General features: G+C 39.1%; 1 protein-coding gene across 1 annotated transcript; it reads left to right on the forward strand.

The window, feature by feature from the left end:
- Positions 1-648: 648 nt before the first annotated feature.
- Positions 649-14,832, forward strand: LOC101169174 (lysosomal alpha-glucosidase). Its single transcript, XM_004066057.4, has 21 exons — positions 649-765; positions 1,215-1,386; positions 1,821-2,384; positions 2,830-2,975; positions 3,180-3,345; positions 3,508-3,604; positions 3,867-3,986; positions 4,200-4,318; positions 4,724-4,855; positions 4,945-5,055; positions 5,905-6,018; positions 6,094-6,178; positions 6,287-6,404; positions 6,493-6,626; positions 7,426-7,577; positions 9,889-10,037; positions 10,122-10,263; positions 10,334-10,432; positions 11,044-11,208; positions 13,024-13,170; positions 13,282-14,832. The coding sequence occupies exons 2-21, from the start codon at positions 1,294-1,296 to the stop codon at positions 13,342-13,344; spliced, it is 2,916 nt and encodes a 971-aa protein (XP_004066105.1). The 5' UTR covers positions 649-765; positions 1,215-1,293; the 3' UTR covers positions 13,345-14,832.
- Positions 14,833-16,990: the final 2,158 nt, after the last annotated feature.

Here is a 16,990-nt window from a genome sequence, read left to right on the forward strand (position 1 = left end):
AAAATATTTAGTGTAAACAAGTCAATGCAAGGGTTCCTTATTTATTATACATAAAACATTCATTCATTCATACATTCAAACTTCAGTTGAAAGAGAAAAAAAGGTATTAATAAAATATAAATTAAACCAAAATCCTCTGACTTAACAGTAACTCAAAGTTTTAACAAAATAAGTAAAAATAAACGTATATATTATATTGTAGTGTAAATTCGTTTTACTAAAACGAAATACATTTTTACTAAAATGTGTTTGGTGCTTAGTAAGAATATATTTAATTGCTACTTAATATCTTTACTTCACACTGTTCACAGGCTCCATTTTATTGATAAAATAATATGTATATACCTTTTACCTCTCATATCACAGTCGAGTCCTCAAATCTACAGATAGATTACCGTAATTCAGACAATTGGGATTCAGATTTACGAGCTGTTATGAAGGCAACGTTGCTGACAAAAACAAAAAATAAAAAACACAATTGTTCAGTTTAAAGTTACATATACTTAAATATAATCATAAAATAATATTTATTTATAAACCTCAAATATCGTCATGTCTTTTATCCTTAAAATTCACGAAGTAATATTATTTTCTCCAAAACGGAAGTTTTATAAATTACGAGACACCACGAACGTCACATACAGATAAACAGACGCAGACAACGTGCGGACTGTGAAGGCGGTCCTAACGATAGGGAGCCAAAGGCTAGAACAGTTTCTTTTTGTGTGTCTGTTGTTGTGTCCATGAAGGTCACGAGGCATACAGGTAAGAAGTTTAGCTTAACGTGCATTTCAGCGAGCGAAGCGGTTTATTTGTTAAGGCACAGAACTTCATAAACTTTAGCTAATTCTACCTTCATGCTAACTTACCCCTATGCTAAACTCTGCGCATGCATCACTGTCTTCTCTCTATATCATCGAGTTTTAAAAATCATCCTCTTTATTTTGCTGCTTGTTCCCATGAGTTATTTTTCAGTATTGATCAAGTTTGAAGACAGTTTATTTGCAGATTGCGCTGTCAAGAGAGAAACATGTACTGGAACGGTTTACTTAAAATTGCCCCAAAACTCCAGCCGCAGCTCAGCTGTGTTAATAATACGTATCCATGTTGTTTCCTCATGGGAATGCCAGTAATTTATTAATATATCCTTAACAGACTCTAATCCTATTGGGGGGATGATTTAACGTGTTTTTATTTATTTATTTTTATTGCAGAAGCCTAAGTTCAAGCTCTTTGGAAACAAGTTGCATTTTTCAGCGTTCGCTCTGCAGTCTGCGTCCCCCCTTCACTATAATGGTGTCATACAAACGGCTGAACCCAGAAGATGTCCAGTTTTCCTCTGAACTTCTGTCTGAAGAACCTCGTGGAACTCAAGAAAATGCAGCAGTGAGTGATTCTGATTATTGCACTTCCTTCATGTTTTCTTGGTGTTCCTTTCATTCAGACTGAAATTTTAAAAATCGGATTCACTGCAGGAGCTGGAAAATCCCCAAAGAAAGACCTCCTGAATGGGATGTTGCACAATACTTTAAAGAGATCAGCAAAAACATGTTTCTAAATTAACAGACACAGTCCAGTAATAGTCTGATCCTGTGAAGGTTGCATGTCGCTGGGCATGCTATTGCAATAATTTAGCACTAAAATAAGCTTTAAGACAGCTTTCTGCTGAACGCTGCAAACGTAGACCTGGAACTAGAAGGCCATTTGTTGTTGAAGTTGCTTTCCCCTTTGATTAGTTTAATATATGTTGAGTTTTATTTGACTATACCAGGCAACTTTTTGTTGAATGTTCATTTTTGATTTCTTTGTTGTGTTCTTAGGTAGCAGAGCCAGAGGGGACATTCTTGCTCCCACACAGACCATCGTGCTCGATCACCAAGGCTCTTCTGGTTGTTGGTTGCCTCCTGTTGCTTCTCGTTGGAGGCTGGCTGATTGTGACTATGTTCTGGCTTCACAGTCCTTCCAACCAGCAGCCGCACAAACCACCATCCCCAGCTCCACAGCCAACATCAAGCTCCCAAACTGAACTAAATGACACTTCAAGTGCCGCCCGGATTGAAGCTTGCAGTGCGATCTCAGAGCCGTGGAGGTTTGACTGTTACCCTGAAAGAGGCGTGGTTGTAACTAAAGATATGTGTGAGGCGAGAAACTGCTGTTTCATCCCTGCATCATCATCATCTAATGCTGGACAGTCGAGGAAAAATGGTGTCCCTTGGTGTTTCTACCCTCCGGATTTCCCATCGTACTCACTGGTATCAACAGATGACACACTGATGGGGCAGAAAGGTACTCTTGTAAAAGAGGTGAAGACTTACTACCCAGGAGACATCCTTACTGTGGAGGTAGAAACACGGCAGGAGACAGACACTCGGTTGCATGTCAGGGTAAGTAAACGGCATTCATCAGGGATAACATGAAACCACCCACACAGTGTAATGTAGTCTGCCTAAATGGATCTGTCCTGTGTAAGATGATTAGAAATGAGTCTTTGGGAATTTTTATATCGGAAGATCAACTTGGTCTGTAACAAAGTTTATAAAGAATGAACTAATCACTTAAAAGTATCTGCAAATTTCAAACTGAGGTTAAAAAAAGACAAGTTAAAATTTTCTGCCTTTGTGAGACTGAAACATCCTTTTTCAAAACTCTGAGAACTCGGCTACATCATAGTTGCTCATGCGTTTAGTTTTCTTCTCATAAAAAGTCTGTAGTCATGTTTCGATACGCGACGTTGCAAAACGATTTTACACTTTAACAGTGGTGAGTTGACAAGATGTGTCAGGAGACCCGAGTGGACATAAGCTGTACATTTTTCTGTTCTCAACATAGATGACCGACCCTTCAAATCCACGTTTTGAAGTTCCTATCTCGGTTCCAAACCCCACCAAGAAGGCGGAGAATCCTGCATACATCGTGGAGCTCTCCAAGCAGCCGTTTGGCATCACCGTGAAAAGGAGATCTACTGGAGTTCTGCTGTGAGTCGGACCTGGACATCCAAGAATTCATGAGTTGATGTTGTGCTGCTGGAGTCCCTTTGCCTCTCGACGTGAAAGTATAACTTGAAGGAAGACTATGATCCCATCTGTTCATATTTACAGGTTGAAGACACTTTCACATTTAAATCAGCCAGATGATTCTAACTGTTGCCACTTTTCCAACTTTTATTTTTGAAATCTCAGTCTGAATACCACTGTGGCTCCTCTCTTCTATGCGGACCAGTTCCTTCAGTTCTCCACCGTTCTCCCTACTCAGTTCATTTATGGTCTGGGGGAACACCGCTCCACCTTCCTGCATGACATGAACTGGAACACTCTCACCATGTGGGCCAGAGATGTGCCCCCCATGGTAACCAGCACTGCCCTTTTTTCATTTTGAAATTTCTATTCCTTTAAAAGTAACAGCCTGAGACATTTTTAATGACATTCAGTGTTAGTGGCTGATTCTTAATTAGTCTTTTAAGAACAAACCCAGACAGACAAAGAAGAAATGTTTCTTTTGTGTGTGCAGGAAAAAACAAATCTTTATGGAGTCCATCCTTTTTATCTTGCGATGGAGGAAGACGGGAACGCTCATGGTTTCTTCCTGCTGAACAGTAATGCAATGGGTCAGTTTGTTTTCATTCATTCATTCATTCATTTCAAATGTCACTTTGTACAAACTTTTAGAAGTACTTAGAAGACCTTTGCTGCATTGAAAAGAGGAAGCTACATTTGAACTTTTCCTTGATCAGTTTTGGTCACATGAGTCCACCTCAGCTTCCCAGTTTTTAGTGAAGTCATTTACCAACAGTCCAAACAGAAACAATTTCATTCAAAAATGAGATTTATTGAAAACCTTTTTTTCCATGTTTTTTTGTGTTTTTTCAGATGTGGTCCTCCAGCCTACTCCCGCTCTCACCTGGCGCACCATCGGTGGAATCCTGGACTTCTATGTTTTCCTCGGTCCTGATCCTGGATCGGTGGTTTCGCAGTATTTGGAAGTGATCGGTCAGTAAAAGAGTGAATGTGTTGGCGCTGCAGCTACACAACTCACAATCACATGACACTTCATGTGTCTGTGTAAGCTCCTTGAGTGGAAGTAGCAGATAAAAGGTCAACAATCATTTCAGTAACAGCGGATATCAAGATAGTTTGATTAACAGGAAGTTGATCTTATTTTTCAGAGCTTGAAATGTTTTTCCTTTTTTGGGCTCATCACAGGAAATCCAGCAATGCCTATCTACTGGGCGTTAGGATATCATCTGTGTCGCTGGGGCTACAACAGCAGTAACTCTACCTGGGAGGTTGTGAAGAGCCTGAGGAACTATGGAATACCTCAGGTCATCTTCCTTATCTGTCTATTAGTGATATTATTATTTAGCTGCCATCAGTGTGTAAATGGTTCTGTGACTGTAAAGCGCTTTGGGCCTTCTAAGAAGGTAGTAAAGCATTATACAAGTATACGCCAGATTTTGCTGCTTCTACTTCATCTGAATATGTTCTTGTCCTAGAATGTGCAGCAAACACAAAGACTGAGTGCATTTCTTTCATTATAAACCTTTATTCTCTCAGCTCACTTTTTTAAGACCAAACAAAAATGTATCTGTTGCAGTTTTAGTCAGAATCTGCTTCTTAAAAATTGGACTGTCATATTTGATTCTGAATGTAAAGTTTTTTTTTTCTTTTCCCTTTTACCTCATTGAAGATTCATCATTGACTTCTACTGTATGTGTGTTTGATTGCAGGACACCCAGTGGAACGACATCGACTACATGGACCAGTCCATGGACTTCACTTATGACTCTAAAAAGTTTGAGACACTCCCGGACCTCGTCAGGGACCTTCATGCTCATAATCAGACCTATGTCATAATGCTGGTAATGTCCATTTTTGCTGGGTGTCCGTCCACTCTGTTTCTGGTTTTGGGTGTGTTTTGAGACGTTTGGTCTTGTTTCTTCGACTGCAGGACCCGGGCATCAGCAGCACACAGCCTGAGGGCTCATACTGGCCGTTTGATGAGGGGCTGAAAAGGGGAGTTTTTATCAAGGATGCTGAAGGAAAAACACTTATAGGAAAGGTGAAATTAGCTGCTGATTTTCCTCCTTTACCCTTATATTGTGTTTGGCTCAAAATTGACCCATTTTCAAGTGTGAAAATGGTCAATTTTAACCCGAACACAGTAATAGGGTTAAAACAAGATATACCTTTATGAAACAGAATAGACCAATTGGTTCTTTGACTAAACCTAAATCATATAAGAATTACAGGAGATGCTTGGTACTAATTGAATTTGACATAAGATTAGCAGTGCCAGATTCATTTTTTTTTATTATTTAGAATTTTTTACATTATTGCTACTTTTAAACAGAAGTAAATGTTAAAACATAACATTTCTTTTCTTTATTAAATGTATTTTCTGTTTGAAAATGTTTAACACTTTCAGAGCAGATGAATGCCATAAAGTGAAGGGCGTGTTGTTTTTTTTATATGATTGTTCGTATCATCCGAGTGTTATCCAACAATGATATTACAAATCACTTTCAACCTCAACATGGTGCAGCCCTTGTAAATATCTGTGTAAGACGATAACGCTCTTTGGCAGCAGTTCACAGAGGATGTTTAGGAAAATCTTAGTCATAATAAGACTTTCAGGCTCACTATGATAGGTACGCGGTGTGATAAGTGGTACAACTCAAAAAAAAAAGTACAATAACTGTAGTGACGTTCTTGAAAAACAGATTGTTGTTGACTCAACATGCAGTTGAGATAAGATATGATTTTTGCTGTTGTCAAAATGAGTGTATTAATTTACTGACGTGTGAAAAATTGTATTTTCTGCTTCAGTGGGGTTCAGTGTTCCAAACTGCTGGTAAGAAATTGTGTTTGACAGACACCTCATTGAACTTTCTCTTCCCTTTTATACCAGGTGTGGCCCGGTCTGACGGCGTACCCTGACTTCTCTGATGAAGTGACACACGACTGGTGGTTCGACAACTTGCAGAAGTTCCACAATAAAGTGCCGTTTGATGGATTATGGATCGTAAGTATGTAAATGAAAGATAAAGAAAAAAGTCGCCTTAAACCTGTGGGATGTTGTCTATACTTTTTCATTTAGGACATGAATGAGCCGTCTAACTTTCTGGATGGGTCGACCAATGGCTGTCCGTCAAACAGTTTGGAAAACCCTCCCTATACTCCAGGTTGGAGACCCTCTTGCAGTGAAAAAAAGCCCACACTCACACATATGATCTGCATGAACACAGCTGCTGCCTGTGATTATCTGCTTCAGCCGTGTTTCTTTCTTGTAGGCGTGCTGGGAGGTTTACTGCGGGCCAAAACAGTGTGTGCCACTGCTCAGCAGAAACTGTCCATGCATTATAATCTACACAGTCTCTATGGCCTTATGGAAGCTAAAGCCTCTGCAAGGTAACACACAAAGTCACACAAAAGGACCAGAAAACTTCCACAGCTGAGGTTTGTTCTACATTTTTTGTGTTCTACTCTTGCTTTCCAGCGCTCTAAAGAAACTTTTGACGAAGAGACCGTTCGTGATCTCTCGCTCCACCTTCCCCAGTCAGGGTTTGTATTCTGGGCACTGGCTGGGAGACAACAGGAGCCAGTGGAAAGACCTTTACACTTCGATTGCAGGTTAGGGGCTCTTTGTTATTCTATTTTTAAATGTATTTATTAAAAAAAAATGGGGAAAGGGAAAAAGGAAGAAGAAAAAAAAAGAAGAAACATGTTTATATGTGTTCACACATGTTGTTGGTGATCGGAGTATTTGGGCGTGTTTGTCTTTGTCATGTGTTTCTCGTATGTTAGAGCTATAATGTCAAATTGTTTCATTTTGTTGTTTTGTTGTTACGAGTGTTGTTGAGTGGGGGATTGGATTTTTTTAAGCACAAGCTTCTTCCATTTCCCTTTAAAATCCTATTTTCAAAGTTGTGTGTAGACTTATTTTTCATTTAATGTAAATTTTGATTTGATTTGAAATAAATCTTGCACTACTACTACTATCATTTTAATTTAATAAGTAATAAATCTAAATATTTTGGTATTGCAACCCCTATCTAAAGATTTTTCAAGGTGTAACCAAGAACAGAAACTTTTATTTTTTTTTTACAATTTAAAAGAATTTTGGATTTCTAAAATTTAAAATGTTAGAAAAATTAAATCATGTGAACCGCTCTGGCATCCATTCCTTACAAAACCCCTATTCACATATATTGCACTGCCATGTTCTCTCTGTGCTGTACAGCATAGAACCCAAAAAATTGTGGGGTTGTGTTTAACTGGGCCCACTGAAGATTTTAGTCCAATAGTCATAGATGTTTTAAAAATGATTTTCATTTGCCTGTCGTCAACAGCCTCAGCAAATACATATCAGTAAAGATGAATCACTTTGCCTTTTTTGTGTGTAAATGTTGATATTTTCTCCTCCCCTCAGGTATCCTGACCTTTAACCTTCTAGGTATTCCCCTGGTGGGGGCAGACATCTGTGGTTTTAGTGAGGAACCACAAGAAGAGCTGTGTGTCAGGTGGACACAGCTGGGGGCCTTCTATCCCTTCACCCGAAACCACAATTCCATTGACATGAAGGTAAGACGGGCTTCCCGAGATGAAACATGTCTGTGTGAAAGAGGGAAATTCAAAACTGTCGTAGATTCCTCTGAAATTGTAAACATACCCAGTGATTTATCTGGTCTGGCTGGATGGTGGTCCTGCATTACACCTGTAACAACCTGTGTTACACCTGTAACAGCCTGCGTTACACTTAGAATTCCGCTTAAAATAACCAGAAAGCTGAAGTCATCTCTTTCCCCTCAAGTATCATCTTATATTTCATATTTTTAATTATAATTTCTGATGGGGACAAAATCTAAAGGTTTTTTCACAGCCTTGAGTTTGTTTTGGACTTTCCTCAGGTTTGATCTGAGCGCTCTTCTGCTGTTGACCAAACGCTGTTTATTGCTGCAGTTCACTCTACTGGAAATGCAGGCAGACTTTTTAACAACATAAAAAATAAAGTAAAGCAAAACAAATGTATGGTTATTCTGTTGGACTAAGGAGGTGAAAAGGATTTTTTTTAATATAATCACATGATTAGCAAGACTGTGGGTTTGGCTAAATTCCCTATTGTGATAAAAGAAGCTATTTTTACTGAAAAAAAAATCCTAAACTGATGAATCATTTCCTTTGTAAAGCACATTCCAATTTAGCTACTTTTTGTTCTTTCTTTAATATCTCTTAGAAATGAAAACGCCACTCCTTGTCTAGTCCCACAAGTCTTTGTGGTCAAAACATTCAAATGGAAGCAAAAATCAGCAAAAGCTTCATAGATGCATAGACCTACTTGTATATTACTTTAAGGTTGGAAATTCATGTTTTAAATACGTTGGTTATCTACAGGTGAGCTTGATAGCTTATGATGGTTACCGTATTTTCCGGACTATAAGTCACTGCGGAGTATAAGTCGCACCAGCCCAAAAATGCATTATAAAGTAGAAAAAACAAAGATAAGTCTCACTGGACTATAAGTCGCATTTTGACGGGAAATTTATTTGACAAAATCTGAGACCAAGAACTAATAACTTGCACAACCTCATATGACACAATCATAGCAGACTGTTTATCTCATAATTTCACAGTGATTCTTTCTCATACTTATTTATTTATTCCTTTCATGAAGCATCATTAGCCAACTAAAACTCTGTTTTCATCCTGTATTTGTAGAAACAGTTGTCATTTTTATTGCATTTCTGAATCTATGAAATCATTGGAAAATAGAATATTATGTTGTTAGCCTTCAAGATCTTACTGTAAAAAAAGGTTTGCTGATTCTCTGAGTCACTTAACATACTCTTAACACTTAACATACCTCATACATCAAATTGACCCAGGAACATCATCTCTGTTCCTCACAAATGAACATAACAGGAGGGTTAACAATGTATTTATTTCAATTTATTTCTAATATAAGTCGCTGCGGAGTATAAGTCGCACCCCTTGCCAAACTATGAAAAAAAGGGAGACTTATGGTCCGGAAAATACGGGTAGCTATGATAAAACTTCTTCTAGCTGAACTAAATTTACTCAACTGATCTTACTCAAAACTTTAGTCTTTGTATGTTGCTATAGGCAATACTTGATTTGACTTGTACAAGATTATTTGATTTTATGAGTTGTATGATGGAGCTGTAGGTAAAACGAGTAGTTATGATTACCGTATGCCCTTTTAATCCAAAATTTAAAAAAACTGTCATTTTCTAGGACTTTGTTTCTGCAGAGCGTCTGCAGTTCATCAGAAATTTGCCCTTTGAGTTGTTGGTGGAGTAAGTTTCCCTAACTTCCCAATATCGCTTTGTTTATACGCTCTCCCATTAGCTTATAGCCCCTCACAACCCAAACCTAACATAATTGTTCCCACAAAAATGGCAAGCAGTATTGGAGCTTTCCAGCCGTGCAGTTTTAATCCAGATGCATCAGCTTGGACATGCAAAACAAAGATGTACGTAGATCAGTTTGGATCAGCTTTTGGCCCGCAGATTGCAGCATCTAAGTCACAGCTACAGCTTTTTCACACGACATTTCACACAGCTCCTGATTCATCACAATTTGAATTTTACAAACACAATTTTTAGCTAAATTCTCTTAATATACATGTCCTCCCTCATGAGAGAAATGCCACAAGAACATGTTCTAAACACCAAAAACACAATTTTCATTTGAATGGGTCTTTAAATTGAAATTTGTTAGATTGTTAAGTTCTGAACTTTTTCGGCAATGACTTTCAGCTTTAATGCTCAAGGAAAAAAATGGAGTTGGTTGAACTGTCTTGGTCTCAAAGTGCCTTAAGTTCAAATGATTTAGCTGATCTGCTTCTGGTTTGTGTGGTTAAATGTCCTAACAGCCTCAAGACCCGACAGCTTTCAGCCCGCTGGCACGGACAGCCATGAAAGAGGCTCTGCTGCTGCGCTACTCTCTCTTCCCCTTCCTCTACACACTCTTTCATCACGCACACGCACATGGACACTCTGTTGCCCGGCCCGTAATGTTTGAGTACGTACTCATGATCGTTTTTTTGCTTTGATTGAATGGGGGGACGTCAGATGACTGTGCCTTAATCGCTGATGTGACTCTTAGGTTCCCAAAAGATGTCAAAACATATGGGATCGATAAACAGTTCCTGTGGGGAAGGAGTCTGTTAGTGACACCAGTTCTGGATCCTGGAGTCGACTATGTGGTTGGTTACTTTCCAGCAGGTCTGTGGTACGACTTCTACACGGTAAGACTCATAAGCATGTGGAGGAGCTTCAGTGTGAAGAGTCGGACACCAGTGTGCCTCTTTCTTCCAGGGGGACTCCCTGCACAGCAAAGGAGAAGAAGTACGTCTCCAAGCCCCACTGGATAAAATCAACCTCCATTTGCGTGAAGGCTCTGTGATCCCAACACAGGTGACCTCGGCTTTAAGTTGGTGGCGTTTACAGATGGTTTATAGGCACATGTTAAAGCTCTGTATGATTGCTGGTGTTTCATGTACGGTATTCCCTCGCTACATCACAGTTCACTTTTTTCACTGAATTGTTCTGTGCAAGTTTGCACGCCTTTCTTTTTTTTTTATAACACAGCAAACTACGTCCTGCGTCCTGATTGGCTGTAGACCCTGTCGATTAATTTCTGTGGCATTTTTTTTTTCTGTGCAGAATTACATACATTTTTGTTCGCAGCAGATCATCGTTTTCATTCTAAGATACTAGACTTATTTTTCTATGAAGGTTTGAACTTTGAGAGTTTAGACAAGAGTGAAAATGTTAAGTGTCTGAAGTGTGTTGTCAGGGGTTTTACAGTCTTAAAATATCTGTAGTCCTACTTTGCAAATTTCCCCTTTGCCTTGTTATTCATGAACCCCATCCCTCACGATAAAGGGGGTGTAATACTGTATCTATCATGTTGTTATGGAGTCAACATTTCACATCTGCAAATCCCTGTTTCTCCATTTTTTTGTGTGTGTTAAGGTTGTTGATATCAGTTCAGGGTATAACCTTCTTTGTTTTTTTAAAAACAGACCCCAAACCTTACCTTGTGGATCAGCACCGGCCAGCCTCTCCATCTAATCTCTGCTCTGTCTGACGAGGGTTCAGCCCACGGGGATCTGTTCTGGGATGACGGGGAAAGCATTGATACCTTTGAGACCAATCAATACTCCTACATTGTCTTCAGCGTTGCTCAGGTATTGTGTGGCGTCTCTTCAGCCTCCAGCTGATATTTTTTATTTTAGCCTACATTTTGATTTAGCCTACATTTTTTAGAAATGCAATCTTTTGGGCTTATTTAAACTTCTTAAAGTGGTGCAAAAACATTTTTGGCAGACAAGACTTTGGCCCTTTGTCCCACTTAAAAAGTTAATGAAGGTAACGCTCATCATAGATGAGCTTCAACTGTGCGAGACAATCTAAAGCAAGAATTGGAAAATCCCATTGTTTCATATTTTTTAAGGATTTTTTTTTGTACAATGGGGCAGTTAGTAACAATTTAGCTCCTACAAACAAGCAAGAATTCTGTCCCTCGCAGACCTGTTACTACTTCTTTGAGAAGCTCTACTGTCTTCCCTTGTTACATGAATGTATGTCACCTGTTTGATGCGATTATCTGTATAAAAGACACCTGTCCACACCCTTAAACAATCAGACTGGATCCTCTCCACCATGACCAAGACCAAGGAGCTGTCTAAAGGGTGATTTACACTGGTCCATCTGCGGTGTGTCTCCGTTGTGGTAACATAAAAAATGAAACTCATGAATTAATCAGAATGTTTACATTGCCTCTTTCATGTCTGCGTCTGACATCCGTCGCTCAGCAACGCAACGCAATGCAACACAAACTTTATGCAGGAGTTCTATTTCCAGTCTGTCGATGCGTCAATTTCACTGCAAAAAGCCGGAGAAACGGGAAACCAGTCCTTGTTTCAAAATAAAAACTTCTGTTATTATTAAATCTTTAAGGTGACGTGCCCACAAGCTAACGCACGTTAACACAACGGATTACATTATCATCCATTTTTGCCATGGACGACCAAAGTTTAAATTTGGAAGTACAAAACCATTTATGACACAAAACATGCATTTTACAAGAGCTCAGTGAGGAAGAAGAGGGCATGGGGAGTCTTGGATGAACTACTTGACACGGGGGTGACAGACAAATCACTCCTCCGGGAGCCAGGTGGGAGGGGTATGGATCAGTATTGCATTGCAATGTATTGTATTGCATGGGACTCCCATGCAATACAAGTAAGACGCACCTGTAGACAGACCTGGTGTAATTCCAGGACAACAGCAAAAATATTGTGCATCTGAACAAGACTGGGATGAAGCTATCTACAATAAACCAGCAGTTTCGTGCGAAGAAATCAACTGTTGAAGCAATTATTTTAAAATGGGTGAAACACAAGATCACTGACAATCTTCCTCCACCTGGGGCCCCATGAAAGATCTCACCTGGTGGGGTACAAATGATCTAGAAAACAGTGAGGAAACAACCCAGAAGTACAAGGGGGAACTTGTCAATGACCTGAAGAGAGCTGGGATACTATACTAACACGTTATGTCGTCAAGGATTCAAATTCTGCAGTCCTCCTGCTTCAGCTATCACATATCCAGGCTTGTCTAATAGTCTCCAGAGACTATTTGGATGATCCAGAGGAGGACTATGAGAATGTCATGTGGTCAGATGAGCCCAAAATGCAACTCTTTGGTATAAATGCCTCTCACCGTGTTTGGAGTGGGAAGAATGCTTAATTGCATTCCCAGGAACACTGTACCCACTGTGAAGCATGGGGGTGGAAACATCATGCTGTGGGGCTGCTTTTCTTCCAATGGTAACAGGATGACTGATCCATATTTAGGAAATATGTTTTTTTAGAGCTATAAATATAATATGTTAAAAGAGTAATTTAGGTTCTATATATATGATATATGAACCAGAACTTATGATTACGTCATCTTTACTTATCAAAAGCTATTTTTTTGTATTGACGTTTCATCTCTAGAACACGATGACGTCCCAAGTTCTCAAGAGCCACCAAGAAGCCTCATTTATAACTGTGGGATCCGCCTCCTTCTATGGTGTCAGTGCAAAGCCCAGCAAAGTTCTGGTGAACTCCAAAGATCATCCGTTCACCTACAGAGACAGACAGGTGAGGTTGATGGTCTGTGTGCACTTACAGTTGATGTAGCCTCAGGAAGATGCAAACATGCATTCAAATAAAACCAATTCCTCTTTGTTTGTCCTAACCCTCTTTCTGTAGGTGTTGACGGTCTCTGATCTGAATCTCAACCTTGTTCAGAACTTCACCATCAGCTGGACCTAAAAACGGATCATTTACATCGATTACATCTTACAACAGCTGTCTTTGGATTTACCTCTGTTCAAGTGCACTAGATCAAACAGATGAGGTCCGGAAACCTGATGCACCTTTTAGAAGCTGAACAACATTTGAGCATCATCGGGTTTTTCAAAGCCTAAAATGTCTATTTTAGAATAAATTTCTGTTTGAGATAAGAGCACATATTCCACCCATGTCAACACTGTCCTCCCAAAAGAAATTCTACATTTGCGAGCTACCATCCTGAGAAGTCAAGGTGTCATTTGTTCTTAAATGTAAGGAGGTAATTGTTTAATCTATTTTGTGTTTATTGTAATCTTCAATTAAAAATCAAGCTTTGCATGCTTCAAAAAGATGAGAGCTTTGCAAAAACATCAAATTTTAGATTTTATCAAGTGTTTTCCATTATTTGATGAGAACGACTGTGTGCAATAAATGATGGGGTTGTGCTCCATCCTGAAAATGTGACAATTCCAGGTGTAGCTGCTGCTAGCGCAGCTTGGTAAACAACGGTAGGAGTGCTTCAAGTTTGTTCTTAGTTCATGCTTGGGTTTAATGTGTTCTTCTTTTCACTGTAGGCCTGTTTTTAACACTGAAGACTGCACTGTGATGAATGAAAGTTGGTTAATGTAACCAATTTTTGTTTGTTTTGTGAATAAGCCATGCTTCTTGGTGTAGACAATTTTTCAAAGTAGGAAGCTTCATTCAAATGTATTCTTGACAAACTCCATCTGAAAGTCATTTGCAGCTTTATGCAAAATAATTCTGTCTTACATTGACAGCTGGCTACAAATTAGCTGAAAATGTTCTTGCTTTTATTTTGTTGGGAAACAGGAAGTCCAGAGGATTGAAAGACAATAATAATCGTGTTTTTTTGTTGTTGTTGCTGTTTTTATTTTCAAAAAAATGTTAAAGCTTTGTGTGATTGAGGAATGTTTAAATAAAGTATTTTGCTGTGATGTACTTGTGATGTTCTGCCGCTAGAGGGCAGAGTTTTTTCAAAACTCTTTCCCTGCTTGCATCATAGGAGGGTTTTAAGTGGACCTCCGTACAGAGTTACAGATATCGGTGCATGATGTTGCTCTTCTTTGGCCCAATGACGTCTGAAACCATCTGGAATCCCTTTGACCCTGCACACGTTGGGTGGCTGTTCATTGTTCAGGTGGTCATGTCTTTTATTTTGGAGAGTCTACTGGTACTTGTGATTACAACTTTATATATTTTCTCATTTGTTTTACTTTAATGTACATGTAGCTCTTTCCAATACTGTAATTAGATTACTTCTAGAAACCAAAACTATGTTTTAACTAACTATCCAAGTATTGAGTGGCTGCATCTTGGTTTGGATCCTCTTTACTGGTGTTTTTTAGGTTAGTTGTGTTCTGTTAAAAAGCTTTAGAATTTTTTTTTTCCTTTTAATGAGTATGTAAGCAGTTTGTGTCTAAAAGAAAAAGAAAAAAAAGTTTGTAAAAAGAAAAAAAACAAAGCCTAATGGATTCTGGTGCTTTATTTTTTGAGATATCAGAACCATAACAGAAAAAGAGGAAGGAAAATCCCTATCAGCTGATTTCATTAGTTAGTCAGCTCACCATCTTTTTTTCTGGGACAAAATGTGATTAAGGAAGCCCAGATCATGACACTTCCTCTTCAAGCTGCACATGAGGCATCTGGTCATCGGTTACTGTCTTTGCTCTGATTCATACGTGACTAGAGCAGAAAAATGAAAAAAGTGACCATTGCTCACTGATCCAGCTTTCTGCTGAAAGATTGCACTGCAAATTTGATGTTTGTTGAAGGACGTATTTCATCATAGAGCTGAAGGTTGCCTATCAGTTTTGTCCCAGTTCTCTTACTGTAAATAGCTGTGAACTGCATTTACAAATCATCTGGCTTTCAACATCAAACTATGATTCGAGTTATCATGATGATAATTATTTTACCAAAACTTAAAGTGAGCTTAGATCAAAATCATTTAGAATTTTATACCAAATGCAGATATTTTACTGTAGTCCTTTGAGGCTTTTGCTGAAACATTTTTTTTTTTCTGTTACCATTTTCTTTTTTTTCTTTTTTGCTTGATGCATTCCAACCACTTGACTCCACTTGAACACAATTTTCCCACCATCTTCTCCATGACAACGAAACACATCATCAGACTCTTTGGTAATGTGATCATTTCAGGCTGTTTTTTTTTCCTGTATTACCAATAAAACTTACCATGCTTACTTTAAATATTAATTCAACCAAATTAATCAGTCATGCCTGTGAAAACAAGCATAAAGAAACATAATTTCCTCTGTATTTTTATTCCGACATTTTATTTTAAGAACATCGCTCCGTTCAGTGAGTCAATGTTCCCAAGAACTAAAAGAGATTAGCATAATTAGTTGCTCAACAAGGTCCCAAGGTGTTCTCGAGTCTTTTTGGGGAACCCACATTGTGTCTGAGGGGCCATCCTGTGAGTTAAACTAACAGAATGCTCTGCCCTGCATCCTTCTCTATCTCTGTGCTCTGTTTTCTTTCCAAATAAAAGCCTGCATGCTCTTCCTGTGCTCACCCAGAGAAAGAAGCTTCAGAGCTGTCTGTTTAAACACGCATCAGCAGAGGGTTCTGATCAATCGCTCCTTTACTGAAAACATGCAGGACATTTTTAACTTAATTCACAAAATCTGTATTGGCCCAACGTGAGACTTTACGCTGGATGAGTCATGATGCACACACATAATATTTGCTGGCGCCAGAAAGTGAAGGCAAACATGCTTTGGCGTCTTCCCTCTCTGATAGCAGGCTTGTTAAAGTATGCTCCACTGCTGATAAACTCGACGTGCAATAGATGTTTTCTCTTCTTTTCTTTTTTTCCAGCGGAGTGTGAACTCTTTCAGGCTAAATGCTTCCAGATGGGAGTTTGAAAGGGGCACATGGAGCGGAGGGGGAGGACAGAGTACAGAGAAAGGGAGCAGTGGGGGTCTGTCAAAAGCATTCTGCTTTACTGACGAGGGCATTTCCTGTCTGGATTTTGGGGGATTAAGTGTGTGTGCCTGTGCATGTGTGTGCATGCATGCGGTGTTTATGTTGTCAGTGCATGCAGAGAGCAACAAAACAGAAGACATGGTGTACTTGCCTGTTGTTTGAATTTGTGCTGCACACTAAGAGCACACTCTTTTTTTAAAAAAGTTAAATGTTTATTACCAGAGTTTGCACATTTCTGAGCTTTCTTTAGACTCTGTCCACCGAAAGCTTCACAGTGGATTTCAGGAACCAAACACATGGTTGTGTTCTGCAATGTGGAGTGAAATATGCTCCTTTTCTTGGCAGATTGATTGTATGAGAGCGTCCCGGGACTCACAGAGCCTAAAAGCAGCCTCATTGTTCTGTTCATTCATTTCTGACTGGAGGTGTTATTTGAGCATTCTAGTTGGTGGCATGGGACTGTCTACAGACCCAACACAATGCTTCCTTACAACAGCCCTTGTTGTTTTCTTCTCTGTGATGCTTATAACTATTTATTTCCCTGTCCAGTTTTGTGAAGTTATTTGTTTCCATCCTCTCATTTTGGGTTGTTGGAATGTTTAAGGTTGATTTTTTGAGGGGGTTGCTTATTGGTTATCCAGGATGAGTTCCAGCAGATTAA

Source organism: Oryzias latipes, chromosome 1 (genome assembly GCF_002234675.1).
Source record: "Oryzias latipes chromosome 1, ASM223467v1".
NCBI lineage: Eukaryota > Metazoa > Chordata > Actinopteri > Beloniformes > Adrianichthyidae > Oryzias > Oryzias latipes.